Here is a 26,441-nt window from a genome sequence, read left to right as displayed (position 1 = left end):
TACGTAGTACTTACGCAATGTACTACGTACCACCTCCAGTACTGCTCAGTGCCACACACCAGTACTAGACGATGGGTTGGGGAGACAGCACTAGACTACGAGTTTGCAGTGAACACAGCATGATGCCAGTGCCAGCTTGAACTCTGGACAGGAGGGGGTAGGACATAACTTATAGCAGACATAGCCTGTGACCACCCGCAACAACCTCATTACCGCCCGCAAGTTTTGTATTGGGACCCGCGGGATCCCAATCCCAATACAGGGCTTTACACTCTGGTTGGAAAACACTGATCCTGATGGTGCTCCAACTTTGCTCTAGTTTGACTCCAAATTCCATATTCTCATATTCCTGGAGAACACATTTGTAACCGCTTACTCAGCAGAGCTGCAATAATAATGGCAAACCTGACCTTGTAGCTATAATGTTGCTTGGTTTTCAGTGTATGATAGATAGCAGCTACACAGATATGATGGTTTTGGATCTCTTTCTATACATTAGATAAGTAAGTACTTGGTTTTTATTTGCGCAGATGGTTTGCAGTACTGCACTTTAGTCAAATGTAAAATAAACATTAAAGGAAACCATTGTACTTTAGAGATACAGAGCAAACATCACAGTAGTCTAATGGTGGATTATGAATCTTACAATGATCTTGCTGCTGTGTTTCAGAGCAGTATAATATAGAAAAGTGCAATAAGCAATTTGCTGCTAGGATTCCAGGGGGAGATAATCTGATACTGTATTACAAGTAAAACATAGAACAGAGTTTAAATTGCTGTCTAAAGGTCTGTTCAAATTACCCACTTTTGTTCAGTCTATTGAAGGTTCTAGAGATGTGTAAAAATATTTTTATCTTAGGAGAAAGTTTAGCAAGAATTTGTGACTTGGAGAAAAATATCAAATTGATGCCATAGGTGGCTTTGAAATAACTTTTTATTTACCGATCAACATCCTGCTATCTGTGTTAATGTTAGCCTTACTCAGTATACTTGTTTTTTAATGAATCAAAGTGAATGTCCACTTTTAAGCTCCCCCTAGTGGTGGCAGCAAGCACATACAGTATTTCATATTGTCTGTATGAGAACATTAAGAAATTAATCTGTATAGAAGAATATTATGTCCATTGTAGGTTATTCATCTAAATGTTTACTATATGCTACCAACTTGCAAGAGTGGGGGGGGGGGCATCCATTGGAGGTAAATTGAATGTTCACTTAAACTGCATTTAATGAATGACGTTAGTATCTGAGATAACATGATCTTCTACACAAGTGGTCTCCAAACTGCAAACCTCCAGATGTTGCAGAACTACAACTACTTGCATTTCCAGACAGCCACTGGCATTCTCGGAGTTGTAGTTTTGCTACATATTGAGGGCCGCATTTTGGAGGCCACTATTCTACACATTTTGAAGATGTATACCAGTGGTCTTCAACCTGCGGACCTCTAGATGTTGCAAAACTACAACTCCCAGCATGCCCGGACAGCCAAAGGCTGTCCGGGCATGCTGGGAGTTGTAGTTTTGCAACATCTGGAGGTCCGCAGGTTGGAGACCACTGATGTATGCTATCTCAGTATATGTGTGTGTTTTATAAAAGTTCACACAGTGTTTCGGGAAGTATTTCAATCCAAAACCAGTGGGTTCATAACACAGAAAAAGGTGCAATGCACGTCAGACACTTATAATTCATATTAAAGTATGATCATATATAAGAATATTTTATTAGGTATTATTTAAAAGTAAACTTTCAACAAAAATCTTTTTTTTTTTTTTTTTTTTTTTATAATAACTATGACTTAACTTTTCTAAATAGGGATATTTCCAACTGAAGGCCAATCCAGGGGCATGGTTGTTGCGTCTTCGTAAAGGGAGGTCTGAAGACATTTACCATATAGTCTCGTAAGTATTCAACTCCATTACTGTGTTTGTTAAGCACAAGTGAAGTATCTCTTTCATTTACAAAAAAAATAAAAATCCTCTCGATTACAACTAATGTAAGCATTAATGGTAATGAGGAGGAGTTGGTGTTTATTTTAACCTGTTTACACATGAGAGTACACGTATTCAACATGGCACATGGGACATTTGGCTCTAAAGTATAACCACATATGAAACTGGAGCTCACATAAACCTCTGATCTCTCCCGTTTCGGAAGTGAATCTGAGGACAGTATGTAGTGCTCTATGGCATTGCAAAGCAAAGCTTAAGTCATTGAGTATGGTTTCCTTCTTTTTATGTTTACTGTTACTCTATTATAGTGAAAAATGCTACATAATCTGTCAGGACCACTGCTGATTTAGATTAATATTCCTAGGTGCTTACTATTTGTGTAGCCTGTATTTTGAGTTGGTGCACTTATGTTTGTAGTTTCTCTGTGTGTTTTGTCCTGTTTAGCATTAACTTAAAGGGGTACTCCCGTGGAAATCTTTTTATTTTTATTTTAAATCAACTGGTGCCAGAAAGTTACCGTATATACTCGAGTATAAGCCGACCCGAGTATAAGCCGAGACCCCTAATTTCAACCCAAAATCCCAGGAAAAGTTATTGACTCGAGTATAAGCCTAGGGTGGGAAATACATCATCCCCCCCTGTCATCATCCAGACCCGTCATTAACATCCTCATCATCCCCTTGTCATCATCCCACACATCCCCCCTTCATCATCCCCTTGTCATCATCCCACACATCCCCTTATCATCCCACACATCCCCCCTTCATCATCCCCTTGTCATCATCCCACACATCCCCTTATCATCCCACACATCCCCCTATCATCCCACACATCCCCCCTTCATCATCCCCTTGTCATCATCCCACACATCCCCCCTTCATCATCCCCTTGTCATCATCCCACACATCCCCTTATCCCACACATCCCCCCTTCATCATCCCCTTGTCATCATCCCACACATCCCCTTATCATCCCACACATCCCCCCTTCATCATCCCCTTGTAATCATCCCACACCCCCCCCCTTCATCATCCCCACCCCCCTTCATCATCCCCACACCCCCCCCCCCTTCATCATCCTCTTCTCATCATTCGCCCTCAGTGGTCTTCAACCTGCGGACCTCCAGAGGTTTCAAAACTACAACTCCCAGCAAGCCCGGGCAGCCATCGGCTGTCCGGGCTTGCTGGGAGTTGTAGTTTTGAAACCTCCGGAGGTCCGCAGGTTGAAGACCACTGCGGCCTTCAACATGCGGACCTCCAGAGGTTTCAAAACTACAACTCCCAGCAAGCCCGGGCAGCCATCGGCTGTCCGGGCTTGCTGGGAGTTGTAGTTTTGAAACCTCCGGAGGTCCGCAGGTTGAAGACCACTGCGGCCTTCAACATGCGGACCTCCAGAGGTTTCAAAACTACAACTCCCAGCAAGCCCGGGCAGCCATCGGCTGTCCGGGCTTGCTGGGAGTTGTAGTTTTGAAACCTCCGGAGGTCCGCAGGTTGAAGACCACTGCGGCCTTCAACATCATCCAGCCCCCTCTCACCCCCTTTAGTTCTGAGTACTCACCTCCGCTCGGCGCTGGTCCGGTCCTGCAGGGCTGTCCGGTGAGGAGGTGGTCCGGTGAGGAGGTGGTCCGGGCTGCTATCTTCACCGGGGGCGCCTCTTCTCCGCGCTTCCGGCCCGGAATAGATGCGTTGCCTTGACAATGACGCAAATGACGCACCTCTGCGTCGTTGTCACGGCAACGTGACTATTCTGAGGCCGGGCCCGAAGCGCTTAGAAGAGGCCTCCCCGGTGAAGATAGCAGCCCGGAACCACTATGCCACCGGACCACCTCCTCTCCGGACAGCCCTGCAGGACCGGACCAGCGCCGAGCGGAGGTGAGTACTCAGAACTAAAGGGGGTGAGAGGGGGCTGGATGATGTTGAAGGCCGCAGTGGTCTTCAACCTGCGGACCTCCGGAGGTTTCAAAACTACAACTCCAGCAAGCCCGGACAGCCGATGGCTGCCCGGGCTTGCTGGGAGATGTAGTTTTGAAACCTCTGGAAGTCCGCAGGTTGAAGACCACTGCGGGTGGGGGAGTTCACTCGAGTATAAGCCGAGGGGGGTGTTTTCAGCACGAAAAATCGTGCTGAAAAACTCGGCTTATACTCGAGTATATACGGTAAACAGATTTTAAATTACTTCTATTAAAAAATCTTAATCCTTCCAGTACTTATCAGCAGAGAGCACTGTGTTCCAAAAAGAAAAGAATTTCCTCTGCAGTATTCAGCAGCTTATAAGTACTGGAAGGATTAAGATTTTTTTAACCCCTTAAGGACGGAGCCCATTTTCACCTCTAGGACGAAGCCCTTTTTTGCAAATCTGACCACTGTCACTTTAAACATTAATAACTCTGGAATGCTTTTACTTATCATTCTGATTCTGAGATTGTTTTTTCGTGACATATTCTACTTTAACATAGTAGTAAATTTTTGTGGCAACTTGCATCCTTTCTTCGTGAAAAATCCCCAATTTTGATGAAAAAATTTAAAATTTAGCATTTTTCTAACTTTGAAGCTCTCTGCTTGTAAGGAAAATGGATATTCCAAATAATTTTTTTTGGGGGATTCACATATACAATATGTCTACTTTATGATTGCATCATAAAATTGACGTGTTTTTACTTTTGGAAGACACCAGAGGGCTTCAAAGTTCAGCAGCAATTTTCCAGTTTTTCACAAAATTTTCAAACTCACAATTTTTCAGGGACCAGTTCAGGTTTGAAGTGGATTTGAAGGGTCTTCATATTAGAAATACCCCATAAATGACCCCATTATAAAAACTGCACCCCCCCCCCCCCCCCCCAAAGTATTCAAAATGACATTCAGTAAATGTTTTAACACTTTAGGTGTTTCACAGGAAAAGCAGCAAAGTGAAGGAGAAAATTCAAAATCTTCATTTTTTTACACTCGCATGTTCTTGTAGACCCAATATTTGAATTTTTACAAGGGGTAAAAGGAGAAAATGTATACTTGAAGTGTAACCCAATTTCTCTCGAGTAAGCACATACCTCATATATCTATGTAAAGTGTTCTGCGGGCGCAGTAGAGGGCTCAGAAGCGAAAGAGCAACAAGGGGATTTTACAGAGTACGTTTATCTGAAATGGTTTTTGGGGGGCATGTCGCATTTAGGAAGCCCCTATGGTGCCAGAACAGCAAAAAAAAAAAAACACATGGCATACCATTTTGGAAACTAGACCCCTTGAGGAACATAACAAGGAATAAAGTGAGCCTTAATACCCCACAGGTGTTTCACGACTTTTGCATATGTAAAAAAAAATTATTTTTTTTCACTAAAATGTTGGTTTTCCTCCAAATTTCACATTTTTTAAAGGGTTAATAGCAGAAAAGACCCCCTAAAATTTGTAACCCCATCTCTTCTCAGTATGGAGGTAACCCATAAGTGGACCTGAAGTGCACTGTGGACGAACTACAATGCTCAGAAGAGAAGGAGTCATATTTGGCTTTTTGAGAGCAAATTTTGCTCAGAGGACATGTTGCATTTAGGAAGCCCCTATGGTGCCAGGACAGCAAAAAAAAACAACACATGGCATATCATTTTGGAAACTAGACCCCTTGAGGAACGTTACAAGGGATAAAGTGAGCCTTGATACCCCACAGGTGTTTCACGACGTTTGCATATGTAAAAAAAATATTTTTTTCTACTAAAATGTGTGTTTCCCCCCAAATTTCCCATTTTTGCAAGGGTTAATAGCAGAAAAGACTGATCAAAATTTGTAACCCCATCTCTTCTGAGTATGGAGGTACCCCATAAGTGGACCTGAAGTGCACTATGGGCGAACTACAATGCTCAGAAGAGAAGGAGTCATATTTGGCTTTTTGAGAGCAAATTTTTGCTCGGGGGGCATGTCGCATTTAGGAAGCCCCTATGGTGCCATTTACCCCCCACTGGTGTCTGACAGATCTTTGGAACAGTGGGCTGTGCAAAAATTTTCATTTTCACGGACCACTGTTCCAAAGATCCGTCAGACACCTGTGGGGTGTAAATTCTCACTGCACCCCTTATTACATTCCGTGAGGGGTGTAGTTTCCAAAATGGGGTCACATGTGGGTGTGTTTTTTTTGTGCGTTTGTCAGAACCGCTGTAACAATCAGCCACCCCTGTGCAAATCACCTCAAATGTACATGGCGCTCTCTCCCTTCTGGGCCTTGTTGTGCGCCCCCAGAGCACTTTGCGCCCACATATGGGGTATCTCCGTACTCGGGAGAAATTGCGTTACAAATTTTGGGGGGCGTTTTTCCCTTTTACATCTTGTGAAAATGAAAAGTATAGGGCAACACCAGCATGTTAGTGTAAAAATTTTTATTTTTTTACACTAACATGCTGGTGTAGACCCCAACTGTTCCTTTTCATAAGGGGTAAAAGGAGAAAAAGCCCCCCAAAATGTGTTAGGCAATTTCTCCCGAGTACGGCGATACCCCATATGTGACCCTATTCTGTTGCCTTGAAATACGACAGGGCTCCAAAGTGAAAGCGTCATGCGCATTTGAGGCCTGAATTAGGGATTTGCATGGGGTGGACATATGGGTATTCTATGCCAGTGATTCCCAAACAGGTTGCCTCCAGCTGTTGTAAAACTCCCAGCATGCTTGGACAGTCAATTGCTGTCCAGAAATGCTGGGAGTTTTTGTTTTGAAACAGCTGGAGGTTCCATCTTAGAAACACTGCCATACAATACATTTTTCATTTTTATTGGGGAGGGGGGGTGGTGGTGGTGGGGGGGGGGGGGCAGTGTACGTGTGTATATGTAGTGTTTTAATCTTTATTTTATGTTAGTGTAGTGTAGTGTTTTTAGGTTACATTCACACTGACGGCGGATTACACTGAGTCTCCCGCTAGGAGTTTGAGCTGCGGCAAATTTTTCGCCGCAGCTTAAACTTTGTAACGGGGAACTCACTGTAATCTGCCGCCAGTGTGAATGTAGCCTGTACATTCACATGGGAGGGGGGTCAAAACTACAAGACAGACCATGCATGCTGGGAGTTGTAGTTTTGCAACAGCTGGAGACACACTGGCTGGAAAACCTTGAGTTAGGTTCTATGACCTAACTCAGTATTTTCCAACCAGTGTCCCTCCAGCTGTTGCAAGACTACAACTCCCAGCATGTACTGATTGCAGAGGGGCATGCTGGGAGATGTAGTTATGCAATGGCTGGAGGCACGCAAGTACAACTCCCAGCATGCCAAGACAGCCTTATGCTGTTCCTGAATGCTGGGAGTTGTAGTTTTGCAAGATTTAGAGGGGTTCAGGTTGTAAATCACTGTCCAGTGGTCTCAAAACTGTGGCCCTCCAGATGTTGCAAAACTACAACTCGCAGCATGCCCAGACAGCAAACAGCTGTCTGGGCATGCTGGGAGTTGTAGTTTTGCAACATCTGGAGGGCCACGGTTTAGAGACCACTGTAAACTCTGGCCCTCCGGATGTTGCTAGGCAACAACTCACCTAGCAGGACCCGGAAGTATTTCTGCCGCCGCCGCCGCACGTGGGGGAGGATCGCGCTCGGGGATCCGGGATCCAGGTAAGGGACCTTCGGCCCCGACTTTCCCTGGACGGTTCCCCCGTTTTGCCCGGACACCGATAGGTGGGCAAAGCGGGGGAACCGAACTTTAACCCCCCCCTCCCCCGGTCTGCTATCGGTCGGTCGCTCGGCCGACCAATAGCAGGGATAGGAGGGGTGGCACCCTTGCCACCAAACTCCTATCCCTTCAGGGGGATCAAGGGTGTCTCGGACACCCCCGATCCCTCTTATGTTCCGGGTCACCAGTGACCCGTATGACCCGGAATCGCGCAGATCGCAGGTCTTAATTGACCTGCGATTTGCACGCATCGCGGTCATGGGGGGGTCTCAAGACCCCCCTCGGCGATGTGCCGGGATGCCTGCTTTTAGATAACAGCAGTCATCCCGGCCCGATCACCGTTACAGGTGACGAAGCGCTCCCGGAACCCCGCGACGTACATGTACGTCGCCGCACGCCAAGTGACACTTCTCGCACCATACATGTACGTTGCTCGTCGTGAAGGGGTTAAGAGACGTAATTTACAAATCTGTTTAACTTTCTGACACCAGTTGATAAAAAAAAAGTTTTCCACTTTACCCCTTTAAAGAAGTTTATTAACCCTTTAGGCGTTTCACAGAAATAAAAGCAAAGGTGAGGCGGAATTTTTAAATTACATTTTTTTGTAGATTTTTCATTTTAATCAATTTTTTTTCTGTAACACAGTAGGTGTTGACAAAGAAATACAACTCAAGATTTATTCCCCGAATTCTGACGTACTTAGAAATATCCCATATGTGGCCTTTTTGCGCTATATGTCTCTCACACAGGCCTCAGACATGAAGGCGTGCTGTGTGGATTTTGGGGCATCCTTTTAGTTTAGGATATTTTATTGGCATCATATAAAATTACAGGGGTGTTGGGGTGCAAAAATATTTTTGGGAGACAAGTTGACGCTTTCATTGGTACCATTCTGGGGAACATGTAACATTCTGATCTTTAATTTATTTAATTTTTATGAGGTGGTATACATAAAAAAAAAATCTATTCTGCGGTTGTTTTTTACTTTTATTTTCTAGGTCATTTGTCATGCGGTATAAAGGACATGTTAACTTTACTCTGCAGGTTGATACGATTACGGCAATACCTAATTTATATATTTTTTTATATTTTATGGCATAAAAGCTATTTTTTTCTTTAATAATGTTTGTAAGCCGCATTCCATGAGCTGTAAGTTTTTTTTTTTTTCACTGACGCAATTGTGTGAGGACTCTTTTTTTTATTTTTTATTTATTTTTTGGGACATGTTGATGTATTTGGGTTGGGGGGGGACATTTTTGGGGGGTGTATTATACACATATATAATTTATTTTATTATTTCTTATATTTTTTTCACATTTTTTTCATTTTTTTTTTTTGTCACTTTTTTTCTTTACCACTTTTTTCACTTTTTTCTTTTACTATTATACACATAATTCAATGAAGTAGACATCTGTACTCCATTGAATTATGCCTATGTCTGTGAGTACTGCGGTAGGGACTAATCGCTCATGTTGCCATGACAACGGAGGCCAGTGTGAGGCCTCAACCATCGGCGCACTGCTTTCATTTTGCAGAGCGCTGATCAGTGAAAGAGGAAGCTTCCTCCTTCTGTTACCCTAATAGACGCTCCGGTCTCAGTGACCGCAGCTTCTACAGGGTTAACCTCCTCTGGTGGGGCCCCCCTCACCACCGATCGATTCACACAGTGAAGTGACGAAGGAGACGGGGAAGGAGGAGACCCGCACCAGATCCCTGCTATTGGTCTGTCTGTACTGAGGGACCAATAGCTTTGATCGCCAGCCGGGGACCGCTGAGATTGGTCCCTGGACGGCTTCAGGGAGGCTTGGCTATGCAGCACAGCCAAGCTCAAACTGTCACAGCGCTGCAGGTACATGTACGTGTTTATGCAGGAAGTCATCCCTAATCACCACTTACATGTACCTGATTTTGCGGGAAGGGGTTAAAGGATGCATGTTCTTCTTATAGGTTCCTATTACAGTAGAATCTCCCAATAACGGACACTCACTGGGAATAAAAAAGTGTCCACTATTTAGAGTCCCTTATTGGGAAAAAGGCTCAAAATTCTTCCTACATGACAGAAAACTGTACTATACTCACTCCAGAATGTAATTCTGTAAATAATAAAAAGCAATATTACAGTAGAGTCTCCAAGTGTCGTTTAATCTCCCCTTATCATCCCCCGTATCATTTCATCCCCCCTTTTATACCCTGTGCCATCTTATTCCCCGATGCATTGTGCCAAATTATCCTCCCCGTACCCCCTGTACCACATAATTTCCCCATGATCCCCCTCCCCATGCGATTTCATTCCCCCCTAATTTCTCTCTGTATAAATTCATCACCCCCCCTCCTTATGAAGTAGCACAGTGGGAAAAAAGAGGAATGAAATGGCACAGGGGGTGATAAAGAGGGAGTGATGAATTTGCACAGAGGGAAATAAAGGGGGAATTAAATAGCACAAGGGGGGGATCAAGGGGAAATGATGTGGCAAAGGGGGAATAAAGGGGGGGGGGAATGATTTGGCACAGGGTGAGTAAAGTGGCAATGGGGGATCAGGGAAGGAGGAGGGTGAATGATGTGGCTGGTTGAGGTACAGAAGCAGGAGACCACTGTTTAAACATTGATCTTGATCTTTGCTGGGGCTTCTGCAGGAGGGTGCAGCGGTGGCCTGGGCCCCTTACTGGGGTATTGACTGTACCCCCTGACCACGGCCCTGTGTACAAGATAAGCCTGGTTGTCCCCTATTGGGAGTGTTTTGTCCCCTAATGGGAGCATTTTGTCCCCTATTGGGTGTGCCCGCGTCTGCTATTGGGAATGTCCCCTATTCAGAGGGTGCAAGTACATTAAATCTTATGGGACACTGCCGGGGAATAAAAAACTGTCCACTATTGGGAGGTGTCCTCTATTAGGATGTGTCCAATAAGGGAGATTTTACTGTCATTTAATAGCTTATTAATGTATAGCCATTGTGATGAAATACTGGTTTGTTTTTTCCAACCATTTAGTTGCCATTCTCATTGATACTTCTTGATTGTAAATTGTAAGCTTATATCACTAAAGCCTTTCTGTTTGTAGAAAGCTTTCCAGTAAAATTAGAAGTTATTATGTGTGTCTGTTCATATTATCTTTTATTTAAAAAAAAATTGGTTCTCATTAAGCTGTTCAATAATTCCAATGATATTTTTGGTTATAATTTGACATGGACCAGTAGAGCAGAACAAGGTAACTGCAGACATAAAGTGTGACACAGCTTCCCTTTTAGCACATTAAAGCTATGCTCCTTTCTGGTTTAAGCAGATTTGGAGAGGGATTGTAAATATTTAATGCCAGGATAATAGACGGGAGTTTGGCAGTCAGTTAATATGCACTTTTGATCTATGGTCTGGTGATTGACAATGATATCACCTTTGTCCTTTTGTCATAAACTGTCTCGACATTATTTCTGCTATGGCTCACAGTAAAAGGATATTTTTAAAGTGTAAATTTCCTCTTATGACTCTGTATTAAAATTTTATATAGTTTGATCATTAACTGGTGCATTTTAGATTAAAATGTCCTTTAGTTTTTTGTGAAGTTAATTATAATTTCTTGATGAATGCAATTCTCCAAGCCCCTTCCATAATCGCAAAGATATTGATGATTTAATAAATGTTGTTAAATGCTGTAAATATAAAATTTCCAAGCTGCTAGTTGTAATATCCTACTAATATTAAAATGCTGTATGCATGTACTGTACCTTGGGTTTGAAGTATATTGTATTTTATTGAAGCATGTAGTAAATATTTAGGTTCTCCTGGATTTTTGATTTGGTTTTACATATGGACATAAAAAAAGCATTAAGAAGGGGTTATTGGGACTTCTGGTTCTGGTGCCATGCGATAAGGACATGCGGTGAAGAGCTCCCTGCACGCGCCTGATACCCGGCCTTCTCTACCCGCATTCCGGTGGTCCACTGTCCCCCTGACAGTGTGAGCGGGAGTGGGCGTTCCTGCATGGACTGGTACTTTCTCTGTGTGGGCCGGAAAACCAGTCAAAAGAACAGAGGACGGCGCTCAGTGAGAACATGCAGGAGATCCAAGAGTCTCCGGTGAGAACAGGCAGCAGATCCAAGAGTCTCCGGCCTCTATCCGCACTGCCTCCCCAGCTATGTCAGATTGCGGTTCCACAGAGGGGGTCGATTGCAGAGACCAGCAGAACATGGACTATTCTCACCTCACTGCTGAGGTTGCGAAACATATAACTCCCAAGGTGCAGGCAGCGGTGGTCTCCACCATCCAGGAGACCTGGCAGAACTTGTAGCAAACTGTCTCACAGCATGGCGCCCGCATAACTGAAATAGAGGAGAGGGTATGCCATGTGGAAGAAACATCAGACAAAACTGACTCCCGCATCGTGTTCCTAGAATCGTAGTGTTGTCACTTGGGAGACACAGTTGAGGACTTGGAAAATAGGTCCCAACGAAGTTATCTCCGCATTGTGAGGCTCCCGGAGTCTGTACCTAGAAGAGATCTCCCCCATTTTTGCGAAGTGCTAATTCCCAGAGCGCTGGGTTTACCTAGGCCCTGCAAAGTTGAACTGGCCAATCGTTTAGGCCCTTATTTGAGATGCTGCATTAGGAACAGAAGTTCTCCTCCAGGCCTGAAGCATCGCAACAGACAGGTGATCGTGAAATACCTTGACTTCACCGACAAGGTAGCGCTTCTCAGGGCATTCCGCCAAAGGCTTGAGGACTTGCTATTTGAAGGATACTGGCTTCTCATATTTGGAGTAAAAAAAAAAAAGTTTATACCGTTCTTTGTTCTTACGTAATACATACCTGGGTTATCTTTCTCAAAGTGTCTTATGGTCGATGGTCTTGGACTTCTCTAGTTCTTGTGGGTGTTAGGTCTGACCAGGGTTTTTTTCTCCACAGTCTCTGGGGGGTAGGGGCGAAAGACGGCAGTCTTCCTCTGGTCTAATCTCAGGGCGGGGGGGGGGGGCCTTCAGTTGATGGAATTACATCATGGGCATGGGATATTTGGAGGTCTCTAAGGCAATTGTGACCCGAGTGAGGGTGGGAGGTCTCGGTGTCTGTCCTGTTGTCTTTACTGGGTGGTTTTTGGTTGGCCTTCTAGTTGGGGGTAGGGTAGGGGGGGATTTTACTGATGTCACATCTGCAGAGCATGGGCAGTATTGTGTTTTTTTTTTTTTTTTTTTTGTTTATCTACTGTTTTATTACCTGGGATTTATGCCCAAACATGCGGTTAGTCTCATGGAACATTAAGGGGCTACATTCCTCTAACATACGCAGAATGGTTCTACAGCATTTTAAGCGCTCTTGCAAGAAACACAGTTAGAGGAGGCGGATTTTCACCTTATGAGGAAATGGTGGGTAGATGGACTGGAAGGGTCCCTGTCCGTGGCTCGGAAGTCAGGGATATTATTCTTTTTTCATAAATCATTTGTTTATGATATCATATCAATGCACAGGGACGCAGAAGGGAGGCTGTGTAGCATACATCTAAAAACGGCTTCTGAGGATACAGTGATATTTAATATATCTATGATCCAAATGTAGATGATGGATTGTTTCTGTCTTACTTGGCGGTGGAGGTTCCGTCTAGTCATGGGTGAAACCAAGTAGTGGCTGGGGACTTCAATGCGGTCATGCATACTAATGAGGACCGGGCGGGGGAGGCTCCTTGTTACTCAGACAACAGAACGACAGATTAGTTCAGTGGGCGACTCAGACTGGTCTCTCAGATGTCTGGCGTGTTTTGCATCCTGTGGCAAGGGACTTCAGTCATTATTCCCATGCACATGCTTCATGGTCGAGGTTGGACTATGGTTTCATTAATCCTGCCATGCTCCCCAAGGTGCATTAGGTGCAGTTTGGAGGAATTAGTTATTTCTGACCATTCACCGTTTCTGCTTTACCTTACTGATCTAACTCTGAGGGGGTAGGATTTTGTGTGGAGATTCACCTTAGGATTAGCTAGGGATCAGCGGTCACAATTGCTCTTAAAAGGGTGGTGGCATGAATAAGAGCGGACTAACTGTGAAAATGCTTCCACTCTGCAATTGTTCTGGGAGGCCGCTAAGTCGGTGCTGAGAGGTAAAATTATGGGCTATACCACTGCTTTGAAACGGAAAATCTCCCACCAAATAGAGATATTGGGTCTTTCTTTGCGTCAGGCCTATACAACTTTTACTTTGTCACCCTCAGACGTTACCAAAATGGCCTGGTCTGTTGCCAAAGCTGACTAAGAGTCCTGGGTGGAGCGACGTGACAACCTAGCTCGGTCTCAGTTCAAAGCTACATTATTTCGCCATGGAAATAAACCAGGTTGTTTGCTAGCTAGATTTGCTAGCTAAATTATTGGCCCCTTTGGCGTTTCTTAAAAATTTATTGGCCAATCACAGCTCTCGGCGGGAAATATGAATAGGTGTATATATACGGCAGTGCAGGGGACCATAGAAGAGCGGCCGGCCACAAATATACATTATACAGGCGGATCACAACAGGTGTCAGAAGTACAGGTAGTACTACTCCCATCATATAACACTGTGTTCCATGCTGGGAGTAGTAGTACTACCTGAAAATTTAGAAAAAAGTGAAAAACACACATACTACTTTTTTTTTTTTTAATGTTGGCTCCTTTTTAGTGCCATGCCCGCACACATAAATTGATCCCTGTTTTAAAAATTAATAAAAATGATGTTATAAGGGCTTAGCGCCGGACATGAGCGGTCGCACCGACCTGTAGCTCCCGCTCTAGCGCCCATGCCTCTTAGAATCCTGACCCGATCCTGGCCCACATTACGATCCGGACCCGCTCTCAAGCATCAGGGATGCCTCCCAAGCTGGATCCGTCCCGCAACAAGGGCAGCGCGGCTGCTGAGAAGCTCCGGGAGTTTGCCTGGGACGGGCCTCAAGATGGCGCCCGAGCCTCGAACTCCTCTTCCAGACACGAGGCAGGGTCCTCCCCTCGCAGTCCTGCAGCTACAGAGGTAGGAGAGTCGGCCCCTGAGCTCACACTGCGGGAGGTCTCGGCGCAGCTGCTGGCAGCCATAGCCTCTTGCCAGACCTCCCTTACTGGAAAGCTGGAGGAGGTAAAAATTGATGTGGGGCTCCTGAGGCAAGATATGCAGGCCCTGAGAGAGAGAGTTACACATGCAGAGGGGCAAATATCTACTGTGGAGGATACTTTGGCACCTATCCCTGCCTCCATGACTGACCTGACTTCTCAGCTGAAGTTGTGCAGACAAAAAGCGGATGATTTGGAGAATAGACTGCGCAGAAATAATATACGTATCATTGGCATGCCTGAGAGGTCTGAGGGCTCCACTCCTGAAGCGTTTGAGGAGAAGTGGCTGAAGGACTCTTTCACTGATGCATCATTCTCTATTGCCTTTACTGTTGAAAGAGCACACCGTGTTCCTGCTAAACCGCCCCCTCCTGGGGCACCACCGTGGCCTCTGCTAGCTCGTATCCTGAACTGTAATGATTGTGATTTGGTTCTGCGGCTAGCGCGGAGGACCCCTGGCCTTGCTTATGATAACGCCAAGATATCCATCTTTCCCGACTTCTCTGCTGACCTGCAACGACGGAGAGCTACTTTTGTGGAAGTGAAGAGATGACTGCGGGATCTTGGAATTGCTTATTCTATGGCCTATCCTGCCAGGCTGCGTATTGTGGATGGTGATCTGCTTTATTCTTCACTGACCCTGGGGAGGCGACTGACTGGGTGCGCCGCCAACATGGCTCCCCTTGCCGCTGAAGCCTCCTACTAGGCCTGCAACGTTTGCCTGCGGTAGACTCCTGATTGATCGCCTGGATCTGATGAGTACTTTCCCTCCTCCTTGATTCCCTCTCCCCTTACTCCTCTTCTCCCCCCACCCCTTCCCTTCCCCCGACCCTGTCCCCCTCCCTTTTCATCGTACCCCTTATGTTTGGCTCCCCCGGACTGATCCTGGCCTGTTCTCCTGTGAGTGACCGTATTGGGTTCCACGTCTACGGACTATGCACGGGCTCCCCCGTAAGGCCTAGAGCCGTGATATAACTTTGTTCCCAACTTGACTGTTCTAGTGGTTGGTGTTTATTTTTTTCCTGTTCCAGAGTTACGCACACCCTCATGCCCTGGACTCTATATGTTGCTGGACTTGACCGGGACTCTTTGCTGCTGCTTACTTTATGCTCTGCTGCATTCATGATGAGTATTTATGCCCCTGTGTACTCCTTGTTTTTTCCTAGTCATGGCTGATGTTAGATTTTTGTCCTGGAATATTAGGGGGATGGGTTCAGTTAAAAAGAGGGTGTTGGTCTTTTCTCACATTCGTAGACATAACCCGCAGATAGTGTGTCTTCAAGAGACCCATTTGATTCCAGATAACTTGAGGGTGCTTAGTAAAGTGTGGATTCAATGGGCTGCTCACTCCTGTCACTCTATCTATTCTAGAGGGGTCTCCCTGTTCTTCCATAGATCGTTACGGTGGGAGGTGGATCAGTTGCGGGTGGATTCTTTGGGTCGTTATGTATTTGTGCATGCTTTCATTAACAATACTCCCTTTGTTTTATTAGGAATTTTATTAGGAATAATCCCTCTCCGGCCACATTGGAGGTGCTCCATCTGGCAGTCACCTTTGCCGCGGGATTTCCTCACGCTCGGGTGGTATGCCTGGGTGATTATAACCTAGCTCCCGACCTCGCGATGGATTGCCTTCATGTGTCACCCCACTGTCTCCGGCTCCCTCCTCTACTCCTTTGACCTCCTTCCTGTCAGAGGTGGGTTGGCTTGATGTTTTCAGATGCAAATTTCCTCGTCTCAGGCAATATTCATGTTTTTCCATTGGGAGTAACTCCCTTTCACGTATTGATTTAGCGTCTTGTAATCCTCTTTTCTATGCATTGGTGACGCATATTTCTCTTGAGACTTGTGCTATCTCCGATCACTCTCCTTTGTTGGTGGAGATATCACTGTCCCAGGAGACCTATGTTCGGAGGTGGAAGGTGCATCCCTTCTGGTTGCAACTGATTGGCCCTCAGGATAGGATACCGGACCAGCTCCAGACGTTTTTACAGCTTAACCAACCCACGGGCACTACAGCAGTGCTATGGGAGATGCTTAAGGCCTACCTGCGGGGCTGTTTCAAATCCTCCATTTCCTATATCAAAAGAGAGACGACGCTTAGGGAGACGGAGTTGGCCCACACCTGTTCTGCTCTGGAGGCTGCCTATGTGGCGGACACTACAGAGGCCAATAAGCATGCCTGGCTCACCACTGGTCGTCAGTACATGCTTCATCTTAATGAAAAAATGAACCACAAATAATTTTTTTCCAAAAATTCTATTTTGAACATGGTAAGCATTCCAGTCAGTTATTGGCGCACCTGGTCGAACAGAACCAAGCTGCCCCTCCAATCCTTAGGATTGCTTCTGCCTCAGCCCAGGTGCTAGTGGACAATGTGCAGATTGCTCAACGCTTTGCCCATTTTTACTCCTCACTTTATGCCTCCCAGGTGCGGTACTCCCTTGCGGAGTTAACCGCCTATTTGGATACTATCCAGTTCCCGGTGCTGTCCCCTGACTCAGTCTCCCTGCTATACTCTCCTATCACTGTGGAGGAAATATCCGATGCCTTGGGGGATATGCAGTGTGGGAAGGCCCCTGGCCCTGATGGCCTGCCTGTGGAGGTTTATCCTCGCTATTCTACTCTGCTTCTCTCCCCTTTGAAATGTATGTATGATGCTGCTTTTGAGACGGGCTGCCTCCCTGATTCCCTCTATGATGCCAATATAGTTGTCCTTTTAAAACCCGATAAAGACCCTCTGGAATGCGGCTCTTATAGGCCCATTTCTTTGGTTAATGTAGACTATAAAATCCTTACTAAAATACTAGCTAATAGGTTAAACAAGGTCATTTTATCCATTATTCATGGGGACCAAACTGGCTTCAGGTAGCAGTTCAAATTGGGGGGGCGTTGGATGAGGATTGGGCCTTGGCCTCGCTCGACGCGGCTAAGGCCTTCGACTCTGTAGAATGGGCCTACTTTAGGAAAGTCCTAGCTCATTTCGGTTTTGGCCCTCGATTTATTAAATGGGTTTCTATTTTATATTCATCTCCTCGGCCCCGAGTGCTTGTTAATGGCCTCTCGTGGTGGCGGGGGAGCCCCTGGCCCTTCTCCTCCGTCAGGACCCTTTGTATGCTGGCATTAATATTGATGGGAGGGAGGATCGTCTTGGTCTATATGCCGATGACATGGTTCTGTTTATGTCCCGGCCTAGTGTGACTCTTCCCCATGCTTTTTCTGTCATTGATAGGTTTGGTGATTTCTCAGTCCTTAGTATTAATTGGGCGAAGTCGGCCTATATGCCTCTCCGGCAGCGACCTGGCCCCTCCGCTCTCTGTGGCTTAGACGTGGTTTCCCACTTCAAATATTTGGGTATAGTCATCAATAGAGACCCCCTTTTAGATCTTCAGGTTAATGTCTTACCCCTTCTGTCTTATGTTAAAGCTAAGTTTCGTGTCTGGGGGCCCTGCCCTTAGCTGTCCCTGGTAGGATTTACCTAGTGAAGATGATTGTCCTTCCTAAACTCCTTTATGTTTTGGAACACTCTCCTAACCCAGTCCCTATGAGCTTTTTTAAATCCCTGGACTCTCTCCTCCCGACCTTTATTTGGGGAGCTGGAAGATCCAAATTGAAACTCTCCACTTTACAGCACCCTAAGGATTTGGGGTGGACTGCCCTGCCAGACTTTAAGGGGTATTACTTAGCCAGTCAGTTACGTTACCTCCGACACTGGGTCCTCCCTGACCTCCCACCTCATGCGGAATTTCACCTTGCCTCCTTTTTAGGGCTCACCTCTCGGCGTGCCTTCTTGGAAGGTGCTCTCCCCCACACTAGGAGGCTCCTACCTCTCCATAAATTGGCATTGAAGGTGTGGCATCAGTCACAGTTGTATACCTCCTTTACTGACATCAAAGATGACCTTCCTCTCTGGGGTAATCCCCATTTTCCTCACTTGACGGACTCCCTAGACCCCCCTTTTTGGGTAGCGCACGGGGTGACTCAGTTGGGTGACATGTTTCAGCAGGACGTTTTGAAGTCATTTGTGCAGCTCCAGTCTGACTTTGGGATCCCCGGGAGGGTTTTTACCGGTATTTACAGATCTGTCACCCCCTGTCTGCCCAGTTCCCCTCACCGAGGTCTCCCATTTCTGCCTATCCCCTCATAGGGTCCCAGGGGCCAAGGGATTTAATCTCTTTACTGTACACCCACCTCACTAGAGCTAAAATTGCCCGTACTGCTGACCTGGCGGAGGCTTATTGGAAGGCATGCGTCCCTTCGCTAACCGCAGAGGATTGGTCAGAGATGCTGTCTTCTCATTTGACGGTCTCTCCGGCAGCTAACAATAAACTGATTCAACTATATATTACTCATCATTGCTATCTCACTCCGGTGCGACTTCTTAGGATGGGGCACATGCCTTCCGATGCCTGCCACAGGTGTCACTCTCCTAGAGCTGATTTCTGGCATATGATGTGGCAGTGTCCCTCTCTTCAGGCATATTGGCAGAGTATTGTAGATTTCTTGACCTCACTTATTTCCCTCCCTGTCCCACTGGATCCCCTGGTTTGTCTCTTTGGTTTGCTCTCTGAGGAGACATGGCAACACCATTTGAGAATATTCTTACGTGAGTCGCTATTCCTGGCTAGGAAAGCGGTGGCCTTGCGCTGGATGGACCCCCGTCCACCTTCTCTCTTGCAGTGGTGGAAATTAGTAAATGCTATTCTTCCCTATGAACAGCTAGTTTTGAAACATAGGAAATGCCCTGACAAATTCCATAATGTGTGGGGCACTTAGTGTGGCTCTCCCCTTACCAGATACTCTCCCTCAGCCTTTACTTCTTTAATGTCCTCGGGGACTTTGGGCTCTCCCTTCTAATTCTGCTGACTTCTTTCTACTTGCTGTGGTATCGTTCTCCCCTGCTTTTCTTTGCTTGTATTTTTGTTAGTATTGTATCTCTCTTTCTTGTTTTCTCATTTCATTGCTTTTCTCTCTGCTCTATTGCGGTGCAGCAGCTGGCCTGCCTCCCCTCCACATTCTACATTTTCCCGGGTTGAAGTTTTTTTTACATTTTTTTGGGGCTGGGGCTACGCCCCTGCAGTGCGCGGGCATGGGGTTGTGCTCTGTGTGTTTTCAGTTTTAAGGTTGGGTTAGTTATGTTTATCATGCTCTACATGATCGGTACTGTGTGACATTTACTCTCCTGTACTTCTGTATCATCGATATTGTTCTCCTGTCGTGCATGTGTCCACTCTGTGGAGCTGTTGTATATTCTTTTATTCAAACTTCAATAAAACGAGTTTAAAAAAAAAATTGTTATAAAAAAGATAAATTTGGTTAGACAATTTTTTCCATCACTACTGTATCTTTTAAATTTTTTATTATTTTTTTTTATGGTACCCTACACAATTTTATTAAAAAAGGTATCTCCATCACTTTTTTGGATCGCTAAAGTCCAAAAAAGAATAAAAAACACCTGCAAAAATGCCAAAGTTAAACCTATATATCGTTTTTCTTGGTGTATTTTTTACTCCCATTGAGGAGAAAATTCCATAGGCTTAACATGCTGCGACTTTGCAAAACTGCCAAGGAGCTGATAAACTCCAAAAAAGAGTGAAAAAACACCAAAAGGATAAAAAAAAAACGCCAAACTGAAAAATGCAAAGTGGAAAAAGAATTTTGAGATTTCTCATTGATTTACAGATAACATCTGGTCGCAGTGTTTTTTCAATGAAAAAAGGCTATGGGGGCCGTTATGGCATTTTTCTGGGGGGAAAAAACGCACACAAAAAAAGGTAGAAACTTAGCCTTAGACTTATCCCTGGGGGGTGGGGGGTGTCCTCTGATTTACCTTTACCCATCTCCCTAACTAGATCCTCATTGAAATATCTAGGTATATGGGTGGGTCGCTAGGCTAGATCAATTTATTCTTAAATTTCCCTTCACTTATCCATAAAATAGTGACGGAGCTTAACCCCTTAAGGACCAAGCCCATTATCACCTTAAGGACCAGAGCATTTATTGCACATCTGACCACTGTCACTTTAAGCATTAATAACTCTGGGATGATTTTACTTATGAATTTGATTCCGAGATTGTTTTTTTTGTGACATATTCTACTTTAACATAGTGGAAAATTTTCGTTGATACTTGCATAATTTCTTGGTCAAAAATGCCCAAAATTTTTTTTACTTTGAAGCTCTTGTAAGGAAAATAGACAAACCAAATTATTTATATATTGATTCACATATACAATATGTCTACTATATGTGTGCATCATAAAGTTTACATGTTTTTACTTTAGGATGACATCAGAGGGCTTCAAAATTCAGCAGCAATTTTCCAATTTTTCACAAAATTTTCTAAATCTGAATTTTTCAGTGACCAGTTTAGTTTTGAAGTGGATTTGAGGTGCTTTATATTAGAAATACCCCATAAATGACCCCATTATAAAAACTACAAAGTATATAAAAACCTCAAAGTGTACAAATTGACATTCAGAACGTTTGTTAACCCTTTAGGTGTTTCACAGGAATATTAGCAAAGTGAAGGAGAAAATTCAAAATCGAAATTTTTTACACCTACATGTTCTTGTAGACCCAGTTTTTGAATTTTTACAAGGGGTAAACGGAGAAAAAGCCCCCCAAAATGTGTAACCCAATATCTCTCTTGAGTAAGGAAATATCTGATATGTGAACGTAAAGTTTTCTGTGGGTGCACTAGAGGGCTCAGAAAGGAAGGAACGACAATGGGATTTTGGAGAGTTAGCTTTTCTGAAATGGTTTTTTGGGTCCGGTCACATTTAGGAAGCCCACATGGTGCCATTACAGCAAAAAAAAAAAAAAACATGGCATACTATTTTGAAAACTGCACCCCTCAAGGAACGTTACAAGTGGTACAGTGAGCCTTACAGCCTTTTTGTTAAAGTTGGATGTGTAAATGAATATATATATATATATATATATATATATATATATATTCACTAAAATGCATTTTTCCCCCCAAATTTTACATTTTTACAAGGGGTAATAGGAATTAATGCCCCCCCAAATTTGTAACCCCATTTCTTCTGAGTACGGTCCATTCCAGTCCTGTACCAGTCACGAGTCATTCCCTATAAAGCATTATATCAATTGCAAAACAAAATATGTGGTATATTTGTTTACCTGTGACTCGTGCCGTGTACAGTATGTCGGATGTACTACGAATTCTCTTAAGATCAGAGTAAGAAAACATCTGTCTGATGCCCCACATGTTAACAGTAGGAGTGTGTCTATGGTATCCAAACATATTGTGGAGTGCCATGCTGGAGACACTTCTGCTGTTAGGGTACAAGGTATAGAAAGGGTGATACGTCCTTCATATGGGGGGGCAATCACAGATGTAAATTAATGGATCGAGAAATTTTCTTGATACTGAAATTGGATACTAGATCCCCCAAAGGTCTCAATATGAGACAAGATGTCATCTTACATTATTAGATATTTGACTAATTGAATATGCTATAATACTATTCCCACACAGTTTTCATATTCATTTTGAATATAATTATTATATAGATATAATCTTTGTATAGAGTCCACGCTTGAAGTAGAAAACAAACAACCACACTTTGGATTTATTCCTACTTTATTTTTTATATTTATATATATATGATATATTATATCTAATGACGGAATAGTGTGGTTTTTCTTGCTATTATAACTATGTGAACTCTGTCAGATGTTTATCTATATTCCGGCTTTTTTTGTGATTAATAGGGAAGCCAGAATAACCAATGGGATACTATAAAGGAGATATATAAAAATTCTCATTGGCGGATGATGTCTCCCTCTCTTTTTACGTTTTTTCTTTTTCCATTTCCATCTTTTTTCTATTTCATTTTGCAGTTCATATATACTTTGTTTCCTTTTGTAGATTGCTAATGACAGACATGATGAGTATTTAACATGTTTTTTTTTTTATAGGTCCATGTTCACAATATATGTGTCTATATGCGTTTATTTCCCTATATATTCAATTGGTGCTATTGGCAACCTACAATCTGAACATCCCTGTTTTTTTCTTCTTTTTTATTGCATAAATACAGATAAAATAGTGGTGATGTCTGACAGCTTTGCTAATTCTTATTATATTCATGTATACGGTATTTTAAAATTTATAGCTGCCATCCTCACACACATTTACATTACAGGTTTTTGAAATTTTGTAAAGATAAATTATATATTATTTGTTCTTATTATCTGTCTGCTGCATTTTCTATGGTATACAAATTTTTAACATTGTTTTTTCGAATCTTTAGAATATGTTAATCATGTCTTATTCGTGCATCTTTTGTGAATGGACATGAAAGAGTTAACCTAAACGCCGAGGTGATGCACCTGTCGGGAATTTGGTCTCATCTCATGTCCATATATGCGATTCTTAGTGTGTGTAATTAGTGTATGAGTAAGGCCGAAACGCGTCACATCCTGCCCTGTACCTGTGATCCATGTAGCTTTGCTTGAATAAAGACGGCTATCAGATCTAAGAACGAACTGGAATTTCTCTCTCTCTTTGTGTAACCTCCAGAGAGCATCGGAAGCACAGATCAGACTGAGAAACACCAATACGTTTCAGTTTAACAGGGGTATAATATAGCCGCAAGACGTATCGAGATTGGATCAACATGTCTCTGCTACTAACAACTGTAGAGTAATAATTGCCCTCCACCTCCCTCCAATGGCAGTCCGATAAATCTGGAATATCCTCCACCCATTTATGAAAGGCCCTTAGAAATGGGCTAGGCCCCAGTGACTGAAGGAGAGCATAGGACTGAATAAGTGGTTTAGAAAGGTCTGTAGTGCCCAGGAGAAGCTCAACTTCGGAAAAAGCTGGAGTAAACACCAGGGAGCTCAAGATACCTATAAAAGGCACTTCCAGGCATGCCATATCGTTCCTTCATGGCTGCAAAGGATAGAAAAACTTGATCAGCAAGCAAATGGATCACAAATTTGACTCCATGAGAACCCCAGAAACCGGCCCCCTTTAACCCATGTAGGTGAGGTAAATGTACATTCCCCCACAAGGGTGCTCTAGGAGAGACCAGAGGCTACGGGAATCTACTCAACACCATGGACCAGACTTTAGCAATAGTCAGAAGGGGAAGAAAAAAAGAACGTGAGTGGTACCTGTATGGTGAGTTAGTGAGAGCTTCATACAAACCCATAAGTGCGCCAGCCAGGGCGGTAGCCGAGTTCGACAGATCCAAGTCGATCCACCACGCTGCATAGACCAGTTGGGAGGCAAGAAAATAGTTATACACATCAGGGGCAGCTAAGCCACCATGTTTCTTCGGAGCCTGGAGAAGAGCCTAACCGAGTCTAGGAGGCTTCCCCTGCCAGTAGAAGGACCCCAGAACACCACAAAGCACATTAAAGTATTTCTTAGAGGGAATAACAGGGGCTAAATGGAAAAGGTATAGGAATTTAGGGAGGTAAATCATTTTTAATATATTAATCCTGCCAGCTAGGGAGAGAGGGAGTGAGGACCTAAATTCAGGGAGATATAGTCTTGTCAGGAAAGCAGTAACCTCCACCCCCAAATATCTGAATCGAGAGACCAACTGTACCCCATCTGGTAGAGAGGGAGGGAGGAAAATTGTAGGTGAAAGCGCCATTAATGAGGACTTAGCCCAGTTAACCCGTAAGCCCGAGATCGACCCAAACCGGTCCAGTAGGTCTATTAAGGACAGGAGAGAACCCTCCGCATACGCCAAATACACTAATGTATCATCTGCATACAGGGAAACCTTCTGAACAATTGACCCCCGGGGGATGCCACAAATAGTGGGGTCGTTACGGATGGCCTTATATACATCAAAGGCCTTATAAACATCCAAACTAACTACCACACCTGAAGGAAAACCCTCCCCCACAGCCGCGGTATTAAGTTGAAAGCGCTTTACGTTCACATCAGTTTCCCTACCCGGCATAAAATCCGTTTGGTCAGGATGAATGATGGAGGAGATTACACCATTTAAGTGAGTAGCCAATATCCGAGCCAGGATTTTTATATCCACATTTAAAAGAGAGAATGGCCTATAAGATTCGGGCAACAGAGGGTCTTTACCCGGCTTGGGAAGGACAACTATCAGTGCCTCCCTCTTAGAGTCTGGGAGAGACTCCTCCACAGCAATGGAGTGGAACAATTTAAGTAGTATAGGGGTCAAACACTCCTCATTCATCTTGTACCAGTCTCCAACCATCCCTTCTAGACCCGGGGTTTTCCCTTGGGGAATATCACGAATAGCCTGTCCTACTTCCTCAGCACTAAAGGGGGCATCCAGCGCCTCTACCTGAGAGCAGCTAAGCCATGGGAGAGAGAGATCCCGCTGGAAGCACACAATTTCCCCCCCCTAAAGACCGCATTAATCAATTGGGGGTCAGACACTATCGACCCATCCCCACTCCTTATACAAGGAATAGAAGCCGCAGGCCAGCTAGACCTCACTAAATAGGCCAACAACTTCCCATTCTTATCCCCAAACTCAAAAAGAGCAGCTTCCTTATCCACCAGCCGCAGCTGGACTCTATCCTTCTGGACCACCAACAAGGACCTCTGAGCCTTAGCCCACGCACGTTCATTATCAGAAGAGGGATCCCTAATATACCATACACTGCCTCCAAAACGCTCACCTCCTCCAGCAGACTACATTCCATAGCTTACCTAATCTTCCGTTGACCCGAAACCCCTCCTATAAAGGCACCCCTTACCGCATCCCACTGAACTAAAGGGTCTGGATGGGAGGCATTATGCTCCCAATAAGCAGTGTGAGCACCTCTCAGAGCTTCACCTACAGCATCAGCCTATAACCAACCCGGGTGCATACGCCAAATACGGGAGGGGCGGCTAGGGCCTAGATTGAGAACTACTACTACCGCAGAGTGGTCTGAGATCCCACTAGTGGTGTAGGATACTTCTCTTACCGCCTGAAGCAGATCAACAGATGCTAGGGCAAGATCAATGCGGGAGAAGGACCGATGGACGGAATAGTAAAAGGAAAAGGAAGTTGCATCCGGGTACTTCCATCTCCAGATGTCAGTCAGACTCAACCCCAGGTGCCAGATGTTAAAGGAAGATGAGCCAGGGTCAGCAGCGGTGGTGCGGTCGAGCCAGGGATCAGGAACCACATTAAAATCACCTACAAAGAGGACAGGGTCAGAGGGAAAAGATAACAATTTGATAGTAATCAACACGGAAACCTGAAATGGAGGAGGCACATAAACTGAGACCAGCACAAAGGAAAATGAACCCACGGAACAGTGTAACATGAAAAACCTTCCAAAATGATCACAGGCAGTCTGGGAAACAACCAACGGCAAGGACTTAGTAACTAAAACAGACACACCCCTAGCATAATTAGAGAAGGAGGCATGAAAGCCTCTTTCTATCCATGCTCTTTTAAGGGCAAGAACCTTCTGGCCCGTAATATGAGTTTCCTGTAAGCAAATAATATGAGGAGACTGACGTTTCACAAAGTCTAGGCAGAGTGCCCTCTTGAACTTGGAGTTAAGCCCCCTAACATTCCAGCTAACAACCTTTAGGGTCCCCATCACAACAGAAATCCAAATAAACTAGCGAGAGGGAAAAAGGGAGGATCGGGACCCAGGACCACACACACCACACACTCCCCACAGACAGACAAACAGGGCACTTACACCAAACAAATGCAACAAAACATAACCATAACAATCCCCATGAAACCCTGTCTAACACTAAACGGGACATAGTAAACCTCTACGCTCTAACACAGTGCTGACCTATCCCCTGAATACAACTACTGCGGGTG

At 44.5% G+C, this 26,441-nt stretch overlaps 1 protein-coding gene across 2 annotated transcripts in view; it reads left to right on the top strand.

Moving 5' to 3' along the window:
* The window catches only part of UGGT2 (UDP-glucose glycoprotein glucosyltransferase 2), a 409,630-nt gene that overhangs the window by 300,574 nt on the left and 82,615 nt on the right, over positions 1–26,441 (top strand). For both annotated transcript variants that reach the window (XM_056555597.1, XM_056555598.1), the window contains one exon: positions 1,816–1,901. In XM_056555597.1, coding sequence (XP_056411572.1) covers positions 1,816–1,901 — 86 coding nt within the window. The remainder of the gene's footprint in view (positions 1–1,815; positions 1,902–26,441) is intronic.

This window comes from Hyla sarda, chromosome 2 (assembly GCF_029499605.1).
Source record: "Hyla sarda isolate aHylSar1 chromosome 2, aHylSar1.hap1, whole genome shotgun sequence".
Taxonomy (NCBI): domain Eukaryota; kingdom Metazoa; phylum Chordata; class Amphibia; order Anura; family Hylidae; genus Hyla; species Hyla sarda.
Note: the sequence above shows the minus strand (reverse complement) of the source record. Positions and strands in the feature narration are given on the sequence as shown.